Source organism: Alexandromys fortis, unplaced genomic scaffold (genome assembly GCF_014885135.2).
Source record: "Alexandromys fortis isolate MF-2015 unplaced genomic scaffold, M_Fortis_MF-2015_v1.1 scaffold_129, whole genome shotgun sequence".
NCBI classification, from domain to species: domain Eukaryota; kingdom Metazoa; phylum Chordata; class Mammalia; order Rodentia; family Cricetidae; genus Alexandromys; species Alexandromys fortis.
This window is the reverse complement of record NW_026068022.1, coordinates 4,824,275-4,849,826: the sequence shown is the minus strand read 5'-3', so window position 1 is coordinate 4,849,826 and position 25,552 is coordinate 4,824,275. Positions and strand designations below refer to the sequence as shown.

Here is a 25,552-nt window from a genome sequence, read left to right as displayed (position 1 = left end):
CCTCAGACCACCTCTTGCTGCCAATGGGTCAAGATGTAAGACTTTCACCTTTTTCTCCAGGACCATGTCTGCCTGCAAACCACCATGTTACACCATGATGGTAATGGACTAATGCTCTGAAAATGTAAGCCACACCAATTAAATATTTTTCCTATATAAGAGTTGCAGTAGTAATGATGACTCTTCACAGCAATAGAAACCTTAACTAAGACACTTGCCTTAGCTTGTAGAATACAGACTTTATAATAAGTCAGTCCATGTGACGACATTGGGATGCACCATGCGATACCACTTGCTATCTTTTGCCTTAGAGCTCTGTCTTGGGCACAGTACCCAAGCAGGTCTTTTGATTGTCCTGGAGTGAGAAGACAGCAACAGCAGCCGGCAGCAACCAACCCACAAACTGAGCCATAAAGTGATGCTTGCTGTGTAAGGAGCTGAGACTCGGGGATGTCTACCGTCTTCACAAAAGCTGGCTGACTCATGCAGATTTAAGCCGGTCTTTTGGTCCCAGACAATGCTTTCAGGCACAGTATTCTTCCACACCATGATGCTGGAGTGAAGCCCCCACTCCCATCCACAGTGGATCGAGCCTTGTACTGTTGATTCCACTGGTGGAGATTAAGACCACTACCACAGTCTAAAGTCAGATTTGAAGCAAGATTTAATCAAATGCCAGCCAGGCTGCTGAACTCTCTGACCAGGTTCATCCCTGGTTTCCCACAAAATGGCGAGCATAGTTTGCAGGGGCAAGCATACGTCCTGCTGTATTCCCTGCCTTGAACCTCCTGCCCACATGTGACCAAGCACACCCTGTATTGTTTGGTCAAACAAACTTATTTAGGGGAGTAAAGGCATGTGGTTTGTTATCTCCCTTAAAGCATTTCAGGAGCTTTCTGTCCTTGGGCAAAGGGCTTGCAGATCAGAAGCATTTTGGTCTCGTGGATCTTTTCGGGACAGTAATTAAGACTAAAAATGTGTCTGTATCATTGGCTCCCACAGGACCCCTTGGGAAAGGTTCCGCCTCACACTTGTCACCGTAATAGTTGTGCTTCTTGTTACTATGACAAAGTACCTGGCACAGCAAGAAGGGAAGGATGTGTGTGGTGGTTTGATGAAAATGGCCCCTATAGGCTCATAGGGGTGACATTATTTGAAAGGATTAGCACACGTGGCCTTGTTGGAGTAGGAGTGGCATTGTGGGAGGAAGTGTGTTACGGAGGTGGGCTTTGAGATTTCTAATGCTCAAACAAGGCCCAGCATCTCTCTCTTTGTGCTGCCTGCCTATCTAGATGTAGAACTCTGGGCTCCTTCTTCAGCACCGTGTCTGCCTGTGCCACCATGCTTTCTGCCATGACAATGGACTAAACCTCTGAAACTCTAAGTGAGCCACCCCAATTAAATATTTCCCTTTATAAGAGTTGGTATGGTCATGGTTGCCACTTCATAGCAATAGAAATCCTAACCAAGACAAAGGGTTTGTTTGGCTCCCTAACCCTGACTCCTAACAGTGCGGGTGGGGGAGGTGTGGCGAAGGATTTGAAGTATCTTGTGTCATTGCTTCCACAGTCAGGATGCAGAAAGAGAGGAATGGCCTTGGCCAGCTGCTTTCTCATTTTTATACAGTCTGGGATCCCAACCCAGGGAGTGGTGCTGCGCTCTGATAGAGTGGCTCTTTCTGCCTCAGTTTACCTAAACTAGAGAATCCCTCAGACATGCCTGGAGTCTTGTCTGCTAGGTAATTCTAGATCCTGTCACGTTTACTCTCTTTATTAACCATCACTTTCACTGTGATGAACCTCAACCTGTAGTTATCACTTGTAGAACTTTGCCTTTGCATGTCCCTAAAGAAAGCATACAGATGCCTACACATCTCCTTACAACCTGCAGCCCTACATCTCAGCTGTTAGACATCAGTATACCACTCAGAGCTCAACCAGGGGCTTCCATGGTTTAGGGATCGCAAACTTAACTGACTCTAAAAGTTGTTTTTCCCTCTGTGTTATTTTTTTAAAATATTTAGTTATTTATTTATTATGTATACAATAGTCTATCTGTATGTATGCCTGCAGGCCAGAAGAGGGCACCAGACCTCATTACAGATGGTTGTGAGCCACCATGTGGTTGCTGGGAATTGAACTCAGAGCCTTTGGAAGAGCAGGCAAATGCTCTTAACCACTGAGCCATCTCTCCAGCCCTCCCTCTGTGTTATTATTCAGCTCACTTAGCAATGCTAGAGGAAAACAAAGCCTAAGAATTCTCAGGAAGATGCTTTCGTTTCTATCCTGCTGGCACCAATTCACAGCCCCTGATGACCTCACATTCCCGAATGGTTTGTGATGTAAGAGTTTTTTTGCTAATTTACTTTCAGTTGTTTTGATCCTGCTGTTTCTTCCCCTCAACCTAATCCTCTGCTTCAACATCACCGTAATTTCCAAACCCAGTAGGATGCACGCTGAACAATATTGCAGTAAAACTGGAGAACCAAACTCCCTTTGTTTGGAAACCTTTAATGTTTATGGATTTTTTTTTCTTTAAATTTAGTGCTATGCTGTGTTCTGAGTCCCCCACCCAACCACTAGTTTCTTTTTAAATGTGTTCTGATCAGTCCTGGCTTTGTAGACACAAAAGCTTGGTTCCTCTAAAGCAGAACCTGATTTTCCCTAGTTATTTTAGCCTGCAATACCCTGACAGGAAAAGTTGGAATTTGCTAATTCAGCACTCCTCTTCTCATAAAAGGATCTCCTTTCCCTTCTGGGCTCAGCCCCCCCTCCCCTCTGTGCAAGTAGTTTGGAAGAAGATAACCAAATTTAAAGGTCTCTGTCCTTTCTCTTAGCACATCCCAGGATTGCTTTAAGGGAAACTCATGACCCTGTAAGTCCAAGAGTCTTAGTGGAACTTTCTTCAAAATAAAAAAAAATAAAAAATAAAAAATAAAAGAAAATGTAAGAAAAACCACACTGCTTCACTGTAATTGGAGCTATGAGGTGCTAATGTAGAGTTTCTAGCTGATGCCTTGACTTCTAAACATTAGAACCCAATACCAGAAAGGAGCCAGACAAGAGAGAGGCCACTTGAGAGTTGGAGAAAGTGATGAGGCCTGCTGACATTGTCTAGACCTATGGATCTGGCTGCTCCTGAACATGTCTCTTATGTGTGAACATGGACCTATGAAGAACAGGAATACACCTTTGCATCTGGCACAGATCCTGGTCAAAATTCCCACCCTCTACAAACAGAGAGGAAACACACTCATAGCCGGTTCTTTGTCTTAAACTGTGAATGCTTGTGAGTGGTCACTAAATAGAAAAGAGCTGACAGTCGAGCAGACTTAAAACATACACACAATTCCAACAACTTTTCAAGAGACGTTACCATCAAATGAAGAAGAAATCAACCGTGTAATGGCTTTAAACATTAGCATCTAGGAAATCTGTCCCTTAATACTATGGCTTGGCACCACCTTGCCTTCAAAGTATCAGAAAGGATTGTCATAACAGGCCTCACAGGCAGGGGAGTGGGGGGAGGGCTGCCAGGAGCACTGTGGACTGTCTACCTCCAGGACTAAAGGCCTTTCACTCCAATTCTGTGACCTAGAATTCTATCCATATGGAACGCTTTCCTCAGACTTTCCCATGGGCTCTCTCCTGCTGGGCTGTACATGCTCAGGTTGGGCCCAGCTCAAAGGTCAAGGGGCTGCATCTGCAGAGGCCTGCTTGCTGGTTTGTGGAAACTCTACTATATAGTCCTGAGTCTGAACAAGACATATGAGCAAAAGAGACTTCATTCTTCCAGCACAGCCTCCACAGCAGCCCATCAGTCTACCGACCTGCTAATCCGCCATGAATACCTTCTTTCATGAGACCAGAACCCTCTCCACCAATCATATCCCAAAGAGCCCACCTCTCAAACTGCATTAACTATGACGTTTGAGGGGTCACATTCCTATGGGACCTGGAGAAGACATTGAAACCCTGATACCTGCCTTACCCAGAAGGCTTTCATACAGAGCTGGCCCATAGCATATTGAGAATCCCACAGTCTAGCCAGAGAACCCCATACTGAAGAACTCTGTCCTTAGCTGCTATAGAAGCCTTGGAATGGGACAGTTCTCATACCCCTGAGACAAACAATACTTTGGACTTCTGGGAACAGAAACCTCAGCTCAAACTGCCTTAAAGAGTGAAGTGGATTTATTGATTCATGCAAATTAAAGATGAAAAGTCTGTTTTAATGTAGAGGTTTACAGTGACTAGGGCCTTTATTGTGGAGCTCTTGTATTCTCTTGAATCTATATGCTTCTGTGCAAAACTCCTGCATCACCCAAGCAGCTGTCGGGCCCAGCCCCAGTTAGGATAATAGGGGAATGCTGCTGAGAACATGATGTGATGAGGGGTGGGTTAGACAGGTACAACATCTGAAACCAATGATCCATCTTAAAATGGCTAAAAATAGGACAACTGGACACAGTGTGCTTTTTCCTTCAGCACAGCACCGCCTGCGTTAGTCAGTGTTTTCTAGAGGAACAGAACCGAGAGAACGCATACAGATCACAAAGAGGAAGTATTAGCTTGCTTTACAAGCACAGCTCAGGTAGTCTAGCAATGGTTGCTTGCATGCTGGAGAGGTTGAGAGTGTGGTAACTACTCTGTCCATGAGGCTGGATGCCTCAGCAGTCCCAGCTGGCACTGAAGAAGGCCTGGAGGGTTTCTGGAGGGTTGCTGGTCGTCAGCCCATCTTGGAAGGCCAAGGAAGCTGGATTCCCATGTTAGAGGAGAGCAGGAGCAGTGGAGTTCTTGTGCCCACCAGCAGGGAGTAGAAGTGAGCAGGCCTAGCCAGCCCTGCATTTTCCTCAGACTGCTGTATCACTGGGCAGCCAGCAGACGGCGCTGTCCACTCTGAGAAGTAGTCCTTCCAGGAAACATTCCCACAAACCCATCCAGAGCTCTTGGCTGATCCCAGATCCCTGCCCTGCTCACACTGCTTCAAATCCTCTAGTACCTGCGCTCAACCCTGAGCAAGCTGAAGATCAGAGTTCCTTTGTGTCCAGACACTCTGTGACCCTTGTCTTTCTCCCTGTTACACTTTACATTGGGGCCACGACTAATGGCTTTGTATTGACCCCACAGTCTGCTTTACTTTGGTGCTCTTTTCTGCCCCTGTTAACTGGGTAGATCCAGCTCATCATTTCCACATCTGATTGGCTGCCATTCTCAGGAAACATCCTGAAGACCCTCTAGCATGAGCTAAATGGTTTCTGTCTGTGCTTCTTTTCTTAGCTCGCTGTGTCTAGCCCTGACATAGTAGTTGGTGTCCTTAATATCATCTGTATACGTGTCATCCCTGCTTGAGTCTGGAGCATGCTATTCATCCTTGAATGACCTGTATCCAGTACAATGCCTGGCAGAGTCCACACTGAGCGCATTCCTGTTGGGTGGAATTTCTCCCATCTATGATATATAAAATGATTGCTGATATCTTACAGATTCTGCATGCCAACTATCAAGTCAGCAAGTGTAGTGGTTCCCTTATTATGTAAAAATAAGTGAGCACTGCTCTACAAACTGGCATTCTCTTTTCTCGGGCACGCATTGAGCCCTGCTTTCTCTTCTCCGAGCCTTGGACAACGCATTAAAGACAAGGGCAGTCAAGGTTCTATTTGTCATCTCAGATGAGATGTTTACAACCTCCAGCATAATGCCTCAGACGGTCCTCATCAGCTTATCACTGTTTAAGAGGTGGACGGGGGCGGGGCAAGTACCTCTTCTAGAACACTCAGAAGTCCTGATGCTTCGGATCACAGCCGTCTGCCTTGCTGTCAGCTTATCTCCGTGATCTTTCAAGACTCCTGTTTGGGTGGCATCCTTTGCTGTGCTGTGACATTCTGTTCAAGTAAGGATCAGCCAGACTTCCTTTGAAATAATCACTTTGAGGATGTAAATGCTGACTTCAAATATTTGTTCAACAGATATCAACTGAATACTTTCAGTGGGTGCTGATGACACATTTGTAGTTGGGAGTACACAGAAATCCTTGCTCTAATGGAGCTTATATTCTTATTGGAGAAATAGAAAATAAACATTCCAAAGGAACATATTGTGTGGTATGTCAGGGAGCTTTATAAGAATAAAGTCAGGATGATTGAAGGTGTGGTGAGCTTGCTTGTACAGTAGGGAGACTAACCACACATGCCTCAGTGTCATGCTGGGGAGGAAATTACTTGTGGTTGTCCCAGGGCAGTCCTTAGCACCTCCTATACATTGTGAAACAGTGAGCTAATTGTTTTAATCTTTAAAATAAAATATTCTCTTTACTTTTTACATTTCTCAATTTAACAGATTAGTATCCATAAACTTCTAATCAATTTCACACTTAACCAAATTCTCGTAAACATTTTTATATGAAGAAACAGTATTTTACAGATCTAACAAGCAAAAGTCTCCTAAATATTCAGGTACTGTTTAAGCAATTGTAGGCTGAAGCCCCTTGAACTATATAATTGCTGAATTAAAATGTAATTTTATCACATGCCTCAAACAGCAAACATAGTATGTATCAAGCAAAGTGGTTTTCAAACATCTAACGCTTATAACACTTAAACCATAAGATCCTTTGGGTTAAATTAGCATCAGCATCTTGAAAGTAACTTAGAAGATGCTCTCCTGGTAACTTAGACTTTGTCTATGGTTTGACTAGTTAAACCAGGCATGGTGGCACATGCCCAGGACTCCAGAGGCTAAGGCAGAAGAATTACCAAGAGTTTGTGGCTTTCCTGAGCTACATAGACACTGTCTAAAATAACACACCCAAAAAATAGAAAAAATAAGTTATAGTAAATAAACACATTAAAATGATGAATTAAGCAATTTTCTAGTATAGAGAATTGTTATGGATGTGGCTTACAAAATAAACAAGCTGTGCATCATGGTACAAGTGCATCATGGTACAAGTATGGGCTTACACTTCCAGTACTCGGGAGGTGGAAGCCTGAAGACCAGGAGTTCAAGGCTTGCCTCAGCTTTGTGTCAAGTTAGAAGATGCCCTGTTCTATATGAGATCATGTCTCAAAAACCTTAAATAAATACATTTAAAGTCAAACATAAGATAGAATTAGTATCATAAGAAAGGCATTGCTACTGAGTAAATACATTTGTAAAAAAGCTTCATAATTTCACCATTCACAAGTTGTAAGCATTGCACCTGTCTGTTATTACAAAGTTAATTTTTTAATTAATAAGAATAGAATTACCAATTTAGCTCTTCATTTGTAATGGGAAATACATATGGCCATGTAGACACTTGCATCTCAAACTAAAGAGGTAAGAGGTAAGGCACAGACACGGGGTGGCATGAGTTGCCTCCTGGGGGGATGTTACAAATTCTAGGCATTAATAAATAAGCCAAGTCCCTCTACTAAAAGACAATTGAGATTTTTTTATTTTATCTCATAATCCAGTGCATTACATATATCCTTGAACATCCATCCTGACCCAATTTTTATGATAATCTTTTCCCTTGTGATTCTGTGATCTGGAGAGATGATGTCATGTGTCCCACACATGCAGAGCACACAGAACTTTCTGCTGAGAGTGGCTGCTTAGCCTCACCATCTCGTGGTTGCCTTGAGTTCTTTAAGAGATAAATAGGCATGGTTCATCTTTGTGTTCTGGTGTTCAGTAAGTGTGTGTTGAATTTGTTAATGGGTAAACGTAATGTTACAAATGAGAGCGACTTGATCTCATGTATCTTCCACTTGATCTCAGTAGTCATTTCTGCCCTCCAGTAATTTTCCACTGTGCTACCTCATTTGAGAAAAATATGATATTTATCTTTTGAATGGCATTGCTGCTGAAGCCTCGTCTCTGTGTGTAGTTAATGAGTTCCCCTCTGTGAACAACATATATGTGTCATACACTCACACGTTACTTTTTATATCCTTGACAGGGGACTTGACTCACTTTCTTGTGACATCTGAACTATTCCAATTTTCTTCCAAATGAAATTCCTTTAAGGATTTGTTTATCTTTTTATTATGTGCATATGAGAGAAGGTGCCAGAAGAGGGTATTAGATTCCACTGGACTTACAGTTGTGAGTCACCTGACATGGATGCTCAGGTCCAGACTCTACACACTCTTAACCACTGAGCCATCCCTCAAGTCCCCTGAGACCATTTTTATAGAAAGGTTCTGTGGTGACATAAAGCCTGGTGTGTTTCTCCTGAGTGCTATGTAGATTTATGAGGGTATGGTGGCAGAGTCTGACTCTGCTCTTTCCTCCCTTTGTCAAATCCCTTAACCCCACCAGAGGAAAAATGTGATTGTCCATCTGACAAAAAGGATTAAATGAGGCAAGGTATACAAAGACCTTAAGATGGAGCCCAGGTACTTAAGAGAGTACGCTTTACCTAAATGGACATTTCCATTTTCTAATTGTTACCCCAAGCTCCTGATGGGAAACTAGTGCATTTATACTGCTTTATTTCTTTGGTTGTTTGTTTTAGTTTTATTCCTTTATAGTTCATACACTTACAAAACAAATTTTAGTCTTTTTTACCCCCTATTATCCCATTTCATCTCCTCTCCTCCTCTTAAGACCCTTCTTCCAACGCACCCCTTCCTACTTTCTTGCATGTGATATGTGCGACCCACTAAGTTTAATTAGGTTGCCTGGGCATGGGCAGGAGGTTCTTTACTGAAGCATGGGCAGCTTATCTCTGGCTACCCCACTGAAGGAAGCAACTCCTCTCCCTTGGCCTCATCAGCCCTCCCTCTTCCATGATGGCGTGTTGCCAGCTGTGCAGTTCTTATGCAGGTAGTCCAGCTGCAGAGAGTTTGCAGGTTCTTCAGCCATGCCGTGTCCCGGAGACAGTGCTTCACAACACTCCTCCCCAACCTCTGCCTTGCATTCTTTCCAGCTTTCTCCCATCATGTTCCCGAATGAAGGGGGTGATGGAGAGATCACATTTAGTACTGAGTCCCCAGATCACTTCTTCTCTGCACTTTGACTAGTTGTAGTCTCTGTATTAGCCAAGGCCAACTATAAAAGAAGCTCATCTGATGAGGTGAGCCAGGGTATGCAGTATTTAGAAGTCACTTGGATGCTGTTTACACCTAGCTAGCACAATAGCATTAGGTCCTACTTGCTAGCTCCACTAGGGGAAAACAAGAGTAAAAAAAGAAAAAAGAAAAAAAAAAAGAATGTCATCTTTGAGGAAGGAGGTGCTCACCTGATTCTAGATGAGAAGGGTACATTAGTGGTTTTTTATATGTAAATATTTATAAAGCTGTACTAAACAGTATCCAACAAAATGGAGAGGATTTTGTACTTTTTAGATTAAAAAAATTTTAAATACAAGAGTAACAATATTATTAAGTACATGTAACAGACAATAAGAATCACTTCCATTTTCGACAGACTTCCTTAGTTCAAAATCCTTATATAGAAACTTCCTGTAATCAGAGCCCATTTTCAAATTCACAAGAAGATACAATCGCATGCTCCACTCAGTTTTTCTGTGTTCTTAATTTGGGGTCAGTTTGAATGCCCTGTCTCACATCAGCTGTCACTTTTGTGATTGAAGTGTCATTGCGCATTATGGTTTTCAGTGGGACAGTTCTCATCTTTGACTTCAATTCAATTTAATTCCAATCAAGTTCTTATGTCTCCGGACAATTGAATTCATTTAGAAACCTTTCTGGTCAGATAGGATTGTAACCACCACTTCCTGTCACGCTGCTGAATTTTCTGAAGCCTTCCAAACCCATGACATAGCCTAGAAGGCCCTTGGGTTTGCTAGCAGGGAGAGAGATGCTGTGTTCAAGGTGGTCGCACTGGAACCAGCAAGGGCAAGATTGGACACTTGGTGCTTCAACCACCATTTCTGTCTGTATTCTCTTATCCCTACCACACCCCACTAGGTCAGTGCTAGTCTGAGCTAGAGAAAACTCTCCCCTAAGATCTTTTTATGAAAAGATTAGATGAGAAGCAACTCATTGGATGATATAAGTTAGAAAGATGTTGCAATATATTTACTTTGTTTTGTTTGATGGGACTATATCAGTCTTTTCTTTCTTTCTTAAAATTATTTATTTACTTATTTTTATTTTATGTGCATGGTGTTTTACCTGCATATATGTCTGTGTGAGGGTGTTGATTACCCTGGAACTGGAGTTACAGAGAGTTGCCAGCTGCCATGTGGTTGCCAGGAATTGAGCCCAGGTCCTCTGCAAGAGCAATCAGTGCTCTTGACTGCGGTACCATCTCTTTTTCCCCTCAATGAGAGACAAAAGGGAGTTGTGTGGTAGCATTAGCCATCCATGTCATACTCAAAATTCTCCTGAGACAACCAAACTATATATTTTCAGACATAACCTGGACATCTGACTTTCCTGGAATGGGTGAAGTTTTCCCTTGTAAGACTATTGTTAGACTTACAATACTAGCAATTCCTTCAGATATATCCGAATTCCTCTCTCCTGTCAGCCTGTGGGCTTGGTCCCTTGCCACATGTGTTTCGGGACCTAGTGGCAGTATCCAAGGGAGGAAAATCAAAGGACATTAGACTCAACAACAGGCTTGGTTGTTGAGCAGGAGGGTTTCATCTGAAGCAGGAGAAACTAGCAGGCCACTCCATAGCACTCCCTGATGCTATGCCAGAGACTGGTAGTCACACACACGCACACACACACACACACACACACACACACACACAAAGAAAGACATCACATGAGCACACTGCAGCTACAACATCCAGCTGGAGTTTTGCCATTCCTTGGGTCACTGCCAGACTGCCTCTGCTATTTGTTTCTCTGGATATGGAGAATAGTTTTAAAAGTCTAGGCCTAATGGAATCTGTGAGAGTAACCCTAGAAAAGACTTCTAATAATGGGGACGCAGAGTTTGAACTGGCCATCTTCTGTAACCAGGCAAGGATTCAAGTGCAGGGATTGGGATACCAACCTAGCCACAAAAACCTTTGACCTATAGCTTGTTCTACCTGCAGATGGCTCTGGGACTAGAGCCTAGCAGAATCCTCATCAGAGAGACCAGAGATACTTCATACAGCAGCTGATGAGAACAGATACATAGTCCTGCCCCAAACATTACTATGAACCCAAGAAGTCCTAAGAGGAGGGGAAGGAAAAATTAGAGGAATTAGAGGGGTTGGGGACACCACAAGAACATGGCCCACAGAATCAATTAACCAAACACATAGGGGCTCACAGAGACCAGGGAGCCTGTAGGTATCTGAACTAGGGCCTCTGCATATATGTGTGGCTGAATGGCTCGGTGTTCTTGTGGGATTCCTGGCAGTGGGAGCTGTGGCGGGGGGGGGGGGGGGGGTCTGCCTCTTGGGTCTTTTGCTTGCTTGTGGGGCTCTTTTCCTCTTCCTGGGTTATCTTGCCCAGCCTTGATGGGGTGGTATGTGGTCTATGGTAGCACATTTGGTTGATGGCCCTGGGAGACCTTATTCTTTTCCAGGGCTGGGGGAGAAGAGGGGATGCAGATCTGGGTAGCGGGGAGGGACTGGGGAAAAATGTCTAGCCCTCTGAACACACTCTAGACAGGGCATAACCAGCCCAGTGTAGAGGTGACTCACAAATCTGAACACCACTGTACAGGCTTGTTTATGCGCCCAAGGCAATCTGTTAAGATTTGTTCAAATGACAAATGTCTATTTGCACTTCCCTGCTACCTTCAGAAATGAATACAGCTTTCCTGAGGGATGTGTGTATACAAGCATGTATGTACTTCAAAGCCAGATGTGGCTCTCTATCTCCAGCGCCTGGCTTTAATCACTTTACTTGCATTGTAGCTTTATTGCAGAACTTCGATTTCTGAAATGCAGTCTATACATTCCAGTTTGAGAACATTCACTGTTCTATCAGGCTGTGTGTAAAATTTTGTTAGTGTATTCATGGAAGTCACTTTGGTTTCTCTCCTCACTATATGTCTGCCATATTAATACTCTTGTTCTATATTTAGTGGTGACGCCATGAGTTGAAGTTCAGTTGAATTCTAGGTTGAGTGAGCAACACAAGAGAAACTGCTTATCTAAGTCTGAGGTTCCACTAAGAAAGTTCACTTTGCAGGGCTGGGGATGTATCTTAATGATAAAACACTTGTCCAGCACAAGGACCTGGGCTCTGTCCCCAGCAAAACATATATACATGCACACTCATACGTGTACCTTTTACAGATGGTAAACAAGGGTTGAGTGTTATGATATTTCATCACTCAAATCCCCTTCATCCAGCCCAGTAATACTTGCTACTGCTCTGCCCCTCACAATACAATCCCTTCACCTCAGTTCTGATAATCCCTCCCCGGCTCCAGTTCCTTCTCCTGCCTCTGCATGAGGCTCTCTCTTCTGGCCAAATGGTCCAAACTCATCTTCAGCCTAAGTGATACTCGAACCTCAAAATCCCCTCAGTCACCTCAAAGACTTCTTTAGAAGTCTGTGTACACCTCTATGGTTCACTTATCCCTTTATGTGTCCTTTGAAATCTGGTCTTTGTGTTCCCGGCATTTGTCACAGTGCCTGGTCTTTGTTTGGGTACACATTAGAAATGTACAAGTGAAAAACCAATCGCTCTTTGTTTCTTCTTCCTACAGAAACGATGACTGGACAAGAAGACTGCTTGTGCCAAGGACACAGTTGGACAACTATGTAACAAAGATCTTAAGTAACTTTTCCCACCTAGCGACACACAGATGAGTCCAGTGATGAAATACTCAGCTGTAACCGCAGCAATAACTGGCCCTCTTTCCAAATGGGATCTGATGAATCTGAATGGTCCACGCCTGCTTTAGGTGACCCAAGCTGATGTGCTCTAGGGAAGCTCATCCCTGTCAAAAACCAAACTGGACTCTAGAAAAAAGCAAGTGGCGTAGTGAAAGTCCTGAATGCCAAGGCTCTTAGTGACTGCTGCGAGGCCTTTGGGTGTGTGGGCATGATGCTGGTCCTGGTAGAGGTCAGTCTAACAGGAAGTCACTTGACTGAATGCCCTGGAAGGACAGGATATTTTAAAAAATATATCCAGGTGCTAAATAGGCAGCAGATTTCAATTCAAACTCTACTACCTGTGAGCTAATGACTGTCTTCAGAGAGTCTACCCCCAAAAGTGCTCCCATTTTCCAAGGAACAGCCCAAGAGAGTACTAGCCAGGCAAGCCTGGAGGAGGTTCCCTGCAAGGCACATGATTCATAGCAAACTCATTGCCCCTCCCATGCACATGGCAGAGTCCCACTTGGCCATGGCCATTCTTCACTGCTAAACCCCGTTCTGGGATTCTAGAGCATTATTTCCAGGTAACCAACAGCCACTTTGTTCCCAGCAGTGTGGCATTACTAGAACGAAACGTGTCATCCGTATTAGAGAAGCATGCCTGTCAATGGAATACGCATTCTGGAATATTCTTTCCTGAGCACAGGAGTGTGTGTTATGGGGTAATATTGCTGAGAGATGACACAGGATCCACGAAGAAAAGACGTAGCTTTTGGGCTTTCTTGACATAACTGCCTTCTGGGTATTTCTGTATGCAGCAGCCCAGCGTCTAAACTTGGGCAGACACAGACAAATGCTCTTTCCAGTTTCAGATACATATTACTTTTTCAGCACTTGGGGAATGGAAATACCTATAAGAATCAAAGCCAAGAGCTCTCCCCAGGGTAGCTCCTCCATTGCCCAGCATCCGTCTCGAGCAGTCTACTGCCGGTTCTGCACCTCATCCTCCTTGCTTCTCCCTCCATGAAATGAAACCAAAGGCCTCAGCATACCCTGGATGGACCAGGAGCCATCACCTAGAGGTCCTCTCTCGTTGTAGGTACAGAGCACCTTCCCACACACCTACATCACTGCTCCATGACTGCATCCCCCTTTACAGTCTCCACACAGAATCCAGAAGTGGGCTGCAGTTAGCCATCCTGGACGAAGCCTTTTCATCATTTCAACTCACATTTCAGTGTAGGTTGTACTGGATAGATGCAGCATCCCATGTTGTTGGAAAGTTCTGGTTGCCATACACACCTCATAGGAGAAATCCTACTGCCAGTATCAGGTCTTCAAAGGGCGGAGGCTTTGGTTGTGGAAGGCAGTGTTAATTCGCTCAAGCTTCGTGCATTCCCCAGCCTGCCTGATCCACTCTCATCTCTTTCCATCTTCCGTTTACAGGGGTTCAAAGGGAACCCCAATTCTGCCTATATCTGATAAAATGAGAAAAGACACGTTTTTCTTTCCCCTTGGGTCCTCTCTACCCAATCCCTTCCCATTCAGACATCCTCCGTCATACAAATGTTTAGAACCAAAGCATGAAGGGCGAGTGCCAATGGGATAGTGAGCAGAAATAGTGTCACTAGATCCAGGCAGTTGCACCTAGAAGAGTGGTCCCAAAGAAACTAGAACGACTCCAGTGAAGGGTTATCAGGTAGTCATCCTGTGAAGCTTTGACATGTCCTTGGCAATGGGAGCTCAGGTTGGAGATCCTGAGGCATCCAGTTGTTCCCAGCTCAGGATTGCCTTGCCTTGAGCTAGCAGCCCTCAGTACAGTGAATAAGCTACTGGCTCAAAGATAGCTTTGCAGGGGCATTCAGACAAAGAAGACTTCCCACGTGGTGGACGGATGGCTTTGTGTGTGAATAGCTTTACCTAGTAGCCAGTACAGCTGTGGCCAGAAGCTGGCTATCGATTTGAATTCCCTCAGCTCATTTGCAACTCTGCCTCTGTTCTCTTGTGTTTGGTTTGGTTGCCCTTTAGTTTCCTAGTAAATATCCCTTTTGAAAAAAAAAAAAAACCATAGTTGTTGTCTCATTAAATTGGAGGGGGCGTGAGTTTCTGGATTTTTTTTTCAAGGATAGAAGGACACTACAGTATCTTGAAAAAAATGAAAATGACGGTGGAAAGAGAAACGCCTTGATCAGATCTTAGGAAAATCCTTTGGTGAGATCTGGTGCTGAGCGAGAGAAAGAGACCAGATGTCCTGCCAACAGTCCCCAGCTATCCTCATGACTGCCCTCACTTGGGGGAAATCTGTCCTGGGGGTGTTACACTAGTGTCTCTTGGGCCAGCGAACTGTGTGCACATGGACTAGCACTGACAGGAGTCAGGGAGGTGGGTGTTTCTCTAATGCACGTGTTTCTAAAAATCTCTAGCGATCTTAACTCTTCAGGGCCAATTTTTCATATGCAAAGAAGAAAGTCACTTACACTCAAAGAGAACTCACAGACAGATGTGGAGAATGGCTTCATATTGTTATGGTTAAACTGCAGCGGTGGGTGTTATATCTATTACTATATAAGAAATCATGACAAAGTGATGTTCTGTGTGTGTGTGTATGTGTGTGTGATGTTCTCTGTGTGTGTGTATGTGTGTGATGTTCTCTCTCTGTGTGTGTGATGTTCTGTGTGCGTGTTAGATACAGTTTCTCTTTGTGGCTCAGGCTAGCCTTAAACTCACAGGTCTCATGCCTCCGCTTTGTGAGTGCTGGGAGTAGACACATCCACTATTAGCAGACCTTAGCAGCTTAAATGGCCATATATTCTGATTCTATGGGTTGCCTGGGCTTGGGCAATTGTTCTCTCTCTCTCTCTCTCTCTCTCTCTCTCTCTCTCTCTCTCTCTCTCTNTTCAATGAGAGACACTGCCTCAAAACATAAGCGGTTCAAACAGTTATGAAAGGCACCTGATATTGTCCTGTGACCTCCACATGTACACCTGCATGTGCACATAGACACACACATACACACCTGTCAGGAGGCAACCAGGGCTGTTGTCTCATCTGAAACTTTGGTTGGGTTATATGCCATCTTTAGTGCCTCTATTATCTTAGTCATCCCAGCTGGAGAATGGGCTTTTCTTTCCACTTGTTAAGTTTGGGCTTCCTCAGCATGTAGAGCTCTCACAATCACAGACTTCTAAAGCAGCCAGAACTAACATTTTAGGAGGCCCAGGTTCTTCTCAGTAACATCTGAAGTCACAGTCACTTCTGCAATATGCAGTGGGTCAGGAACAAGTCATAGGACCAGGAGTTATATGGTAGTAGAATGGTATGACTCAGTGGTGTCGTCTTGAGAGACGGCAGGGGTAGGAAAATTAGAGTCAAAAGACCTCCCTAGGTAGCTGACCCTGGAGGTAAAACCGAGAGCCTTGACTATGGGAGTCTAATGCTCTGCTGCCAGGCTACATCCCAGCCTAGGTGGCTGCCTTTTGATAAACACATACAATACTTAGCATGCATAGACAATGGGTGGAAAGAGAAGAGAAGGGAAAAGGGCTACCCATGGAGAGCTCAATACCATAAGATAAAGAAAAGCAACTGGTTATAGGTCATTGAACATGACAGATGTGAGAAACATGGATGGCAGCTATGATTACTATCACTATTCCAACAGTACAGAAATTAGTCTGGATACCCAATTTTTCCCTCATCTTTGCACCAAACCGAGATGAAAACAAGGACCTCACCATGCTTGGGATTGTCCCTAGAGATAAAAGTGATGATAGAAATTGTCTGTCCCTCTTTTAAAGACGTCACAAAGAATCAATGTGACTAACTAAGAGAGGGATTTTACCAAATCTGTTTTTGAACTTACAAGTCTTTGCTGCCCCCTGAACGAGGCCTTCATATCACCAGTGTTGCCATGGTACCTTCTGCCTGACTTTCTCCTGAGGCCTTCATATCACTGGTGTTGCCATGGCACCTTCTGCCTGACTCCTGCATTTGTCCTGCCTGGTGGAATGGCCTAGTTCCTTGCTCATCTCTATTCCTTGGCTTATTTCTAATTCATCTCCCTTGCTAGAACTTTGTTGAAAGATGAAACTTTCATGAAAGAACTGAAGGGAAGCATGAGAAAGAAAGAAAATAATCACAGAGAAAATAATTAACCCACTAGTAGGAAAGCTGCCCTTCCAGAGAGAAAACCTGAAGCAGAAATCCTGTAATCGCAGACAAAGTGACGGCATCCTGGTATTCTGGGAGTTGCAGAAGGTAATCCCGGGTCTTCTAAGTCATTAAAGGTGAGCAGTTGCAAAGCAGCTCTGGGCAATGCCATGGGCCAGCCTGGGATTCCTTGATGGCAGATGAAAAGTCACTTGTTTTCCCATTCATTCCTAGGACGGTGGCAGGAACTGCCACCTAAAAGGCCTACCTGTTGTTGCCTGTATCCCCTGGACATAGAGGTATAACATTCACCTAGGTGTAGGATCCTCTCTGTCCCATCTTTCCCATTTGGATCCAGGGTTTCTGAGCCTGGGAAGGATTGGACAGTGGTGGTGCATGCCTTTAATCCTAGCACTCGGGAGGCAGAGGCAGGTGAATCTCTGAGTTCAAGGCCAGCCTGGTCTACAGAGCTAGTTCCAGGACAGCCAGAGCTGTTACACAGAGAAACCCTGTCTCAAAAATAAATATAAATAAATAAATACATAAATTCAAATCTCCAGCACCCATGTGAAAGCTGGGCACCATGACACACACCTCAAGTCCTAGCACTTGGACGGTTGAAACAGGAGGATCCCTCAGATTTGCTTGGCAGCCAGTCTAGCTGAATCTAGCTGAGCTGGCAACCTCCAATCTCAACAAAAGACCCCATCTCAAAAAATAAGGTGGAACTGGCAAGATGGTTCAGTAAAATACAACTGAAATACAACAGTAAAAATACAACTGTGTAAGCCTATGTTTGGAGTTCAACCCCCAGAGCCCACAAACAGCCAGATGTGCACATCGCTAATCCCAGAATTCCAATGAGGAGATGGAAGTGAGAGACACCTGGGAACTTTTGAGCCAACTACCCTGGATTATGAGCCACAGTGGCAGAAATGAGAGATGCTGCTTTGAAACAAGGGGGAGGGAGAGAAGCAACTCCTAAGAGTTATCCTTTGATCTCTGCACTCATTTGTTGATATTCACATACATACATGAGAACATATATACACATACACCACAGATAAAAAGAGAAAATTAAAGAAACGTTGCAATATGCTATCTTCTGAATCATAACTCCAGAGGTTAAAATATTTCAAATGAAAGTAAATGCATAAAAGATACAAGTTTTATCAAGTTCTCTGCAACGTTGAGTGTCGTATTATCTTAAATAACACTACTGATTTTTAAAAGAATTTTATTTGCTGTCATGAAATTAGCATGAAGTCTTCTGGTTTTCAACACTGGAAATTTATGTTGAGGAGTCGGTGACATGCATTGTGGTATACCTGGTCCTGGGGAACTGGCAAGAAGAGGCTACATACCTGATGTGCTGTGATGGACCTCTGGGTCTTCACTATTAGTGCCCACTGCCCTTCACTGTGACCGCCTGGATGGGTGAGAATGCTCTTGCTGTAGGATTCTATTAAGAAGTTTAGACAAACCTGCTGGGGTTCCTGCACTGAAGTAACACCATCTTGGCAGCAATGGCAAGGGCATTGTTATTTCCTGAAACTACTAAAAGGTTTTTCCTACTCCTACCCTGATTGCGGGAGCAGGGGAGAAAAAAATCAAAGGAGAATTGTCACTAAGTAAGATGAGAACAAGATGTGAGGGGTGCATATAAAGTATATGTAGGCAATTGTTCAAATGCTTATTATAGCTTATAGATTAAATATTGTCATTTCCTGGGTTGTCTGTTATGTCAGTCTTTCCAGCCCGTGTGTGTGTGTGTGTGTGTGTGTGTGTGTGTGTGTTGCTCACTCATACATGAACACATTCAGAACAGTCAGGAACATTACCTAAAACTCAAATGCAGTGCCTCTATTTTTTTTGCTATGTTTAAAGTTTGCTATCTTGAAGAGTGTGTGCATTTGTGCTTGTGAGAAAGAGGTGGGGGAGAGTGTGTGTCTGTGTCTGTTTGGCTCGGGAATAAGGCCTACTAGACAAATACTCTACCACTAAGCCCAATCCCTGCTATGGGATGTCTTTTACTACACTGTGAATAAGTGTTGCTCTCTTTAGTTGATATAAAGCTTATTTGACCTATGGCAAGGCAGGATAGAGCCAGGTGGGAAAAGAAGAGTGGAGTCTGGGAGACGCCATCAAGCCGCCCAAGGAATAACAGGCCAAGAGACCAGTAACACCACAGCCACATGACAATGCTTAGATTAATAGAAATTGGTTAATTTAAATGTAAGAGCTAACTAGTAATAAGCCTGAGCCATCTGCCAAACATTTGTAATTAATATTATTTATTTGGAAATGACTGTGAGATGGGGAGGAACAGAGAAAAATCTCCAATTACAAACTTTCTGTCCTTAAGTTTTACTATCTCAAATTTTTAGAAAAAAATTAAGATATAATTTCAAAAATATACAGTGAGGGTAGGCCTTTAATCCCAACACTCAGGAGGCAGAGGCAAGAGAGTCTCTGTGAGTTTGAGGCCAGCCTCTTCAATACTCAAAGTTCCAGGACATCCAAGGCTATGTAGAGAAACCCTGTCTCAAATACACACACACACACACACACACACACACACACACACACACACACTAAAAGGAAATTAGGGACATATCTGTGCCTTTAAAGAGTCCTATAAAGTCAGTATATGTAGGCAATTGTTCAAATGCTTATTATAGCTTATAGATTAAATATTGTCATTTCCTGGGTTGTCTGTTCTGTCAGTCTTTCCAGCCCATGTGGAAACAACTGTCGGCTTTTGCCTTCATAAAGGACCATTCCTACATATAAAACCCTGTATGACCCTGGGAGGGGGATCTCTTCTGGCTTGGCCGAGATGAGATGGGCAGTTCAGGACAACAGCATGGCCTTCAGCTTGTCTGTTTTGAGAGGAGGGAAGGTCTGGTAAAGGAAGGTGTTTATACAAATGAGGAAAGATTATTTGCCAGCTTTCATTTTATGACCTTTGTTGATTCTACAGGACAAAGTGAAATCACCAGTTTTGGGGACATAGCTTTCAGGTTTGAGGCTCTAATCACTCGAGGTTAAGGGGGTGCAGGGAGATTGAGCTACTTGTGCTAGTAGTGAGATCCACTACTTGAGACTGACTATTCCAGTATATAAACTTAATGTTTGGGGTTCTAGCCATAAAATCTTTACCCAGTTTCTGGTGGGTAGACACCGTGGGTTGGCACTGATTAATTCCAAGGAAATGGAAGACAAAACAACAACACTTCAAAGCAGCTATCTCCACGCAGAGTGTAAGCTGTAGCCCTGCTCTGTGGAGAGCTGAGGACTCAGCCCCAAAGCTCCAGACCTCACTGTCCTGAATGTTCTTTTTCATCAGGAATCCCACTCAGACTCCTGTCAATCCCAGTGCAACCAGAACACAGAGATGTAAGGGGAAAACAAAAGTCAAGAAAACATACAAACAGTAGCTGTGTTCTTCTGAGCTTACAAAGACCTCCAGTTATCCCCAAGGGACTGGACAACAGACGCATGGCCCTGGGAACCCCTTATCTAGACCTTCCTTTCTTAGCCCAGCTTTTTACTATTCTTTTCATCACGGGGCTTAGCTTCTTAGTGTGCATGCCACTGTACATATACGCAAATGCAAGCGAAGATGGAGTCCATGGCTTCCTGGTTCTCTCAGAACAATGAAGCAGAGCATAGAAATCATGGCCCTGTCAGAGCTAGGAGCTCTGGCCCCTTTGCAGCAAAGAGGAATTGCTGCAAAGGTCTTACAGAAATTGCTTTGTGGGAATTGTATACGTAAGTCGAGGGCCTGTGGATGTACTTGCCAACTTAGCGCAGATAGGCAGTCTTCTCAGGAAACCTCTAGCTCCCTAAATACTTACCAACTGCAGCCACAACAGCTCCCTTCTCGTTTTAGATAGGATCTACATAACACCTTCGTAATCTGGTTGCAGCTAGAAAAGCATCCCTGAGGTGATCTCACCTCTGATTTTTAAGAGATGTCAGAGATGCCTGCATCAAGGTGTCAGTTTATCAGAGCTGACATTTCATCTGAAAGGTTGCCATTCATGTGTAGTGTTTGCCAGGAGCACAGAACAAGGACTAGGGCACACCTTATGTGCTATGGATGGAAAACAGAGCTACGGATAAAAGCTGGGGTCTAGAATTCTCTCTTGCCTCTGATTCCTAGGCCTTCTCTGGGGAAATCTGTTTCTTCTCCCACGAGATATGGTTGGCGTACTGTGGTCTGTGCTCTTCCAACTTTAAAGTTTGTGTCTCTGCATCTGGGGGCTTCTTGGAACTGGGACAGAGCTAAACAGCCTTAGAAATATATGGCACAGAAACCACAGTTCAGTCTCCCTCTGCGGGGTGGGGGGGGACCTCATTGTCAAAGGATATCAACTGCCTCTCTACCATGTTCCTTCTTTTTCTTTTTTGTGCCCCTTCCAATGACTTTTCATTTTTAACAAGTAATCTGAAAGGAATTTGATTTCAAGTGTCCAAAAAGCTTCTATAATGACCACTGAAGACTACTGCAGACCATAAAACTGGGACTTATCGGCTCCATCTTGAATTAAATACCCAAACAGGTTCTCTTTATAGCCCTCCTCCAGAGGGCTCTTCATAGTCCAGCAAGTATGCCAAAAGGAAGGAAAGGGGAAGCGAAACCACAAGAAGGTCTCTCAAAGAGAGGTGCTGCTGGACAGAGATAAAAACAAGAGTGTTTGTGTCTCTGTGGATGGCATAGCCAAAGGTAAGGAGAAAGTGGGCACTGAGCACTCTTTCCTGGCCTACTTATTTAAGCACCAGCCTGTAATCCCTCACCTAAGGCTCTGATAGAAACCTTCATCCCAGGAAGCTCATGGATTTGTGCACAGCTCACCACCTGTGTTTCTGATAGCATCAGGGCGGAGGTACCTGACAACGTCAAAGCACAAACCCTCCTTTCTCAAATTGCACAGCTCCCACAAGGCCTCAGTATCCATCCCTGTGCACAGTAGACTGAGATGTGCATGTCAAAGACCTGATGTTCTGTCAACCGCAAGAACCATCATCCTCCTGCCTCAGGCAATATTTTCAAGAGGCAAACTCAAAGTTCAGTTTAGTCAAGATCAGTCAGACTGGAGCAGAGGAGAGGTTTGTGGTAGAGTAGGAAGATAGGGCCAGGAGATGTTTCCAAAGGAGTGGAGTTAAGCATCTACCTATCTTGGTCGAGCCCATAGGTCTTCATTGAAGTCTCTTCTGGAGGACATTGCCAAGGCTCCTGAACACAGAGGGCACAGGCAGAAGCCATCATGGCCAAGTATATATTTTCTAGATGGAATGCATTCTCATTCAGTCTAAAAAGTCAGACTACTACCTGAAAAGTGTCTGCTCTCTAGTGGTGAAAGTTTACATCAATAATAGTTTACGCAAAATTTAACTCAGTGTTTAGGGAGGAGACACTAACAGCAACAGGAAAGCCAGCCTCAGCTTAAGTACTGGGGAATCCAGTGTGCTAAAAATTCATACAACTCCAGAGACTTCAGTTGGGAACCTGCACAGCAGAGACCAAGGATAAGTCCTACATGGTAGACACAGGTGTCTAAGAGCCATTTCCACCAGGAGACTTACTTGCAAAGTAGCTCTGTTAGGGTCATCATCAAGACACATGACACCATGCTTTTGGAAGTTACTAACCCATATCCTACCCTGTCAGCGGTTCTCCTTGATCCACACCCTTCCCTGCAGCCTCCAGCCTATTCCCAAGCTACCCAAGCAATATGACAATCTGAAAGATTTCAGAAGCTCTTAGCAGAGCGGTGGTTATCAGATGCTAAAGGACAGACTCATTGTAGGCTTTGAAGCACAGCCAAACACACCTGGTGTGCCCAGCATTTGATGAATGCCAGGTAGGGCAGGACTCGGCCTCCAGAATGGACCAGCTAATGGGAAACTGCACAGGTGGTTTGCAAAAGTAAACGCAGAATGATCATGATGAGGTGTGAGATTCTAGGAACTCTGGTGTACACGGTGTTAATTTCAAAGAACACAGGGAGGGAGGCTGTTCTACCACGTGAATGCTGGGTAAGCAGCTGCCCCACCCTGGGGACTGAGGAGAAGCAGGAATTGGCTCTTTGCTTGAAAGAATAAAAACAGTACCACTGCTGGGCACCGGAAAGTACTGGGGCAGAAAGCAGTTCCAGTAAAACATTGCTGGGGTTAAATATCCAGAATTGAGAGGCTGCTCTGAACAGACTCACCCAGAGGAGAAGAATGGGGTTAAAAGAGGTAGCTGAGGTCCAGTGAGATGGTTCAGCGGGTAAAGATGCTTACCAGGCAAGCCTGACAGCCCGAGTTCAATTCCTGGAACCCACATCCATGAGTGGAGAGAACTCCACAAAATTGTCCTCTGGGGGCTGGAGAGATGGCTCAGAGGTTAAGAGCACTGGCTGCTCTTCCAGAGGTCCTGAGTTCAATTCCCAGCAACCACATGGTGGCTCACAACCATCTGTACTGAGGTCTGGTGCCCTCTCCTGGCCTGCAGGCATACACACAGACAAATATTGTATATATAATAAATTAATTAATAAATAAATATTTAAAAAAATTGTCCTCTGATGCTCAGATGTGCGCATGCACACACACACACACACACACACACGTGCATGCATATGCATGCACACACAATTTTTTTTAAAGGAAATACATGGCAAGAGCATCTTGGAAACTCCTCGGTCATCTCTGTTTACGATGTTGCTGATAAATGGAAGTTGATGACATGAACTAAATGTTTATGTTCCCTTGAATTCTTGTGTTGTATTTCAGCCCCCAGTGTGATGGCACTTGGGCATTTTGAATGTTAATTAGATAGGGCTACCATGAATAGATTAACATCTTTATAAAATAGGAAGGAGCCTACTGTAGTGGCACATGCCTTTAATCCTAGCCCTCAGGAGACAGTACAATCTCTGTGCATTCAAGACCAGTCTGGTCTACATACAAGACCCTATCTCTAACAATGTCCAGCAAATAGCAAGAGCAGAGAGAGCATCCTGCCCGTTTCATGAGGGTGCAGCAAGAGGCGGCTGTCTATGAACCATAACATGAGCCCTTACAAGTCACTGAATCCAGCATCACCTTAATCTCGGCCTCCCAGCTTGGAGAACCATCAGAAATAAATGCTTGTTGTGCAAGAGTCTACAGTATTTGCTGCAGCAAAGTGAAAACAGTTGGTGACTCCCAGCACAAGGACCTGCTGGCAGAGCTGATAAAGGTGTACCTGGCAAGGACTTGAAAAGACAAGAGTAGTGGATTACAAATGCCATTGTACTTTGGTGAGTGTGGTAGTGGAGATGCCTGCAATCTTAGTGTTGGAGAAGTGGGGGCAGGGGTTTGAAACTGTAGGGTCTAGGGACTGAGCTCAGGTCTTCATGTTTGCATACCAAACACTTCGCTGACCAAGCCATCTCCCTAGCCTTGTGAATTTTTAGTTTAAGAATTAATTTAGTATTCCAAGCCAACAATGCTTCCTATGTTATCTGCCACACTGACCCAAAGAGGCTGGACTGTGAACATTGATTCTCCCTGAACACAAAGGCCATCTGCTCAAGTTGGTCTTTTCCTGTCTCTCTAAGATGGCAGAGAGGTGGGAGGGAGGACGGTTTTCTCTTGAAGTATGACAGGTCCCGAAATGTGCTCAATATTTGGGAAAGGAATTATGTGTATCTTCAGAGGCAACAAGGAATCCTAAAACCCTACAAAGTCTTTCCCAAGCATCTCTGCCCTAATTTCATGCTTTCCTTGGGGGGCAACTGTGTGCTGCAGCCAGATAGAGTGTGAAGAAAGGCTGGCACACAGAATTCGAGCGAGCAGAGGTGAGCATCCACCTGTGGGAGTGGGTCCCAGGAAGGTTTGGCATTCTTTCTGGAGGACCTTCATGACAATCAGCCCAAAGCCTACTGTAAATCCTGTTACAGGGACCAGTCACCAAATCAGGCTGTGGTCTACGAAAAGGAAGGAATAGAGCAGTTGTGTGAGAAGTCATGTCTAAACCTCATCCCAAACATGGCTATTTCAAGTGCTAGCAGGGAACAAGCCCAGCATTAGACCATTTCATTTAAAATAAAATGATGGGGGGGGGGCTGAAGGGGAGGAGGGGAGAGGCAGGGAGGGGAGCAGAGAAAAATGTAGAGCTCAATAAAAATCAATAAAAATTAAAAAAAAATAATGGATGTAGACAAGGTGGGCAGAAGGTCAGAGAACACATAAAATGGAGATCCAAAAACTAAGATTCCCTCGTAGTTCTCACCTGGTAAGAAGCCTTGCAAATTGCTTTACATACCTTCACAGTCTCTGAAAGAGCCCTGTACAGTAGCAAATATTCAGAGATTTTATGTCATTAAGAAACAATAAGTGGTAAGCCTGGAGAGATGGCTCAGCGGTTGCTCTTCCAGCGGACCCATTTTCAATTCTCAAACCCCACGTGGTAGCTCACAACCATCTGTACCATCAATCTCAGGGGATCCAATGCCCTCTTCTGACCTCTTTGGGTAATGCACACCTATGGTCTACAAACAATATCTTACGTATATTTGTCAATATACATAAGATAAAATTAAAAATAAAAAAGCAGTAAATGGCTAATGAGATGACTCCTAGATAAAGCACTTGACAAGCAAGCCTAACGATCCCAGTCAATCCCCAAATCCCATGT

General features: G+C 44.2%; 1 protein-coding gene across 1 annotated transcript in view; it reads left to right on the top strand.

Annotated features, from left to right (window-relative positions):
• The window catches only part of Syt9 (synaptotagmin 9), a 165,888-nt gene extending 151,143 nt beyond the window's left edge, over window positions 1-14,745 (top strand). Inside the window, exon 7 of the mRNA XM_050163284.1 lies at window positions 12,618-14,745. Within this exon, the coding sequence (XP_050019241.1) occupies window positions 12,618-12,626 (9 nt within the window). The 3' untranslated portion in view covers window positions 12,627-14,745. The remainder of the gene's footprint in view (window positions 1-12,617) is intronic.
• Window positions 14,746-25,552: the final 10,807 nt, after the last annotated feature.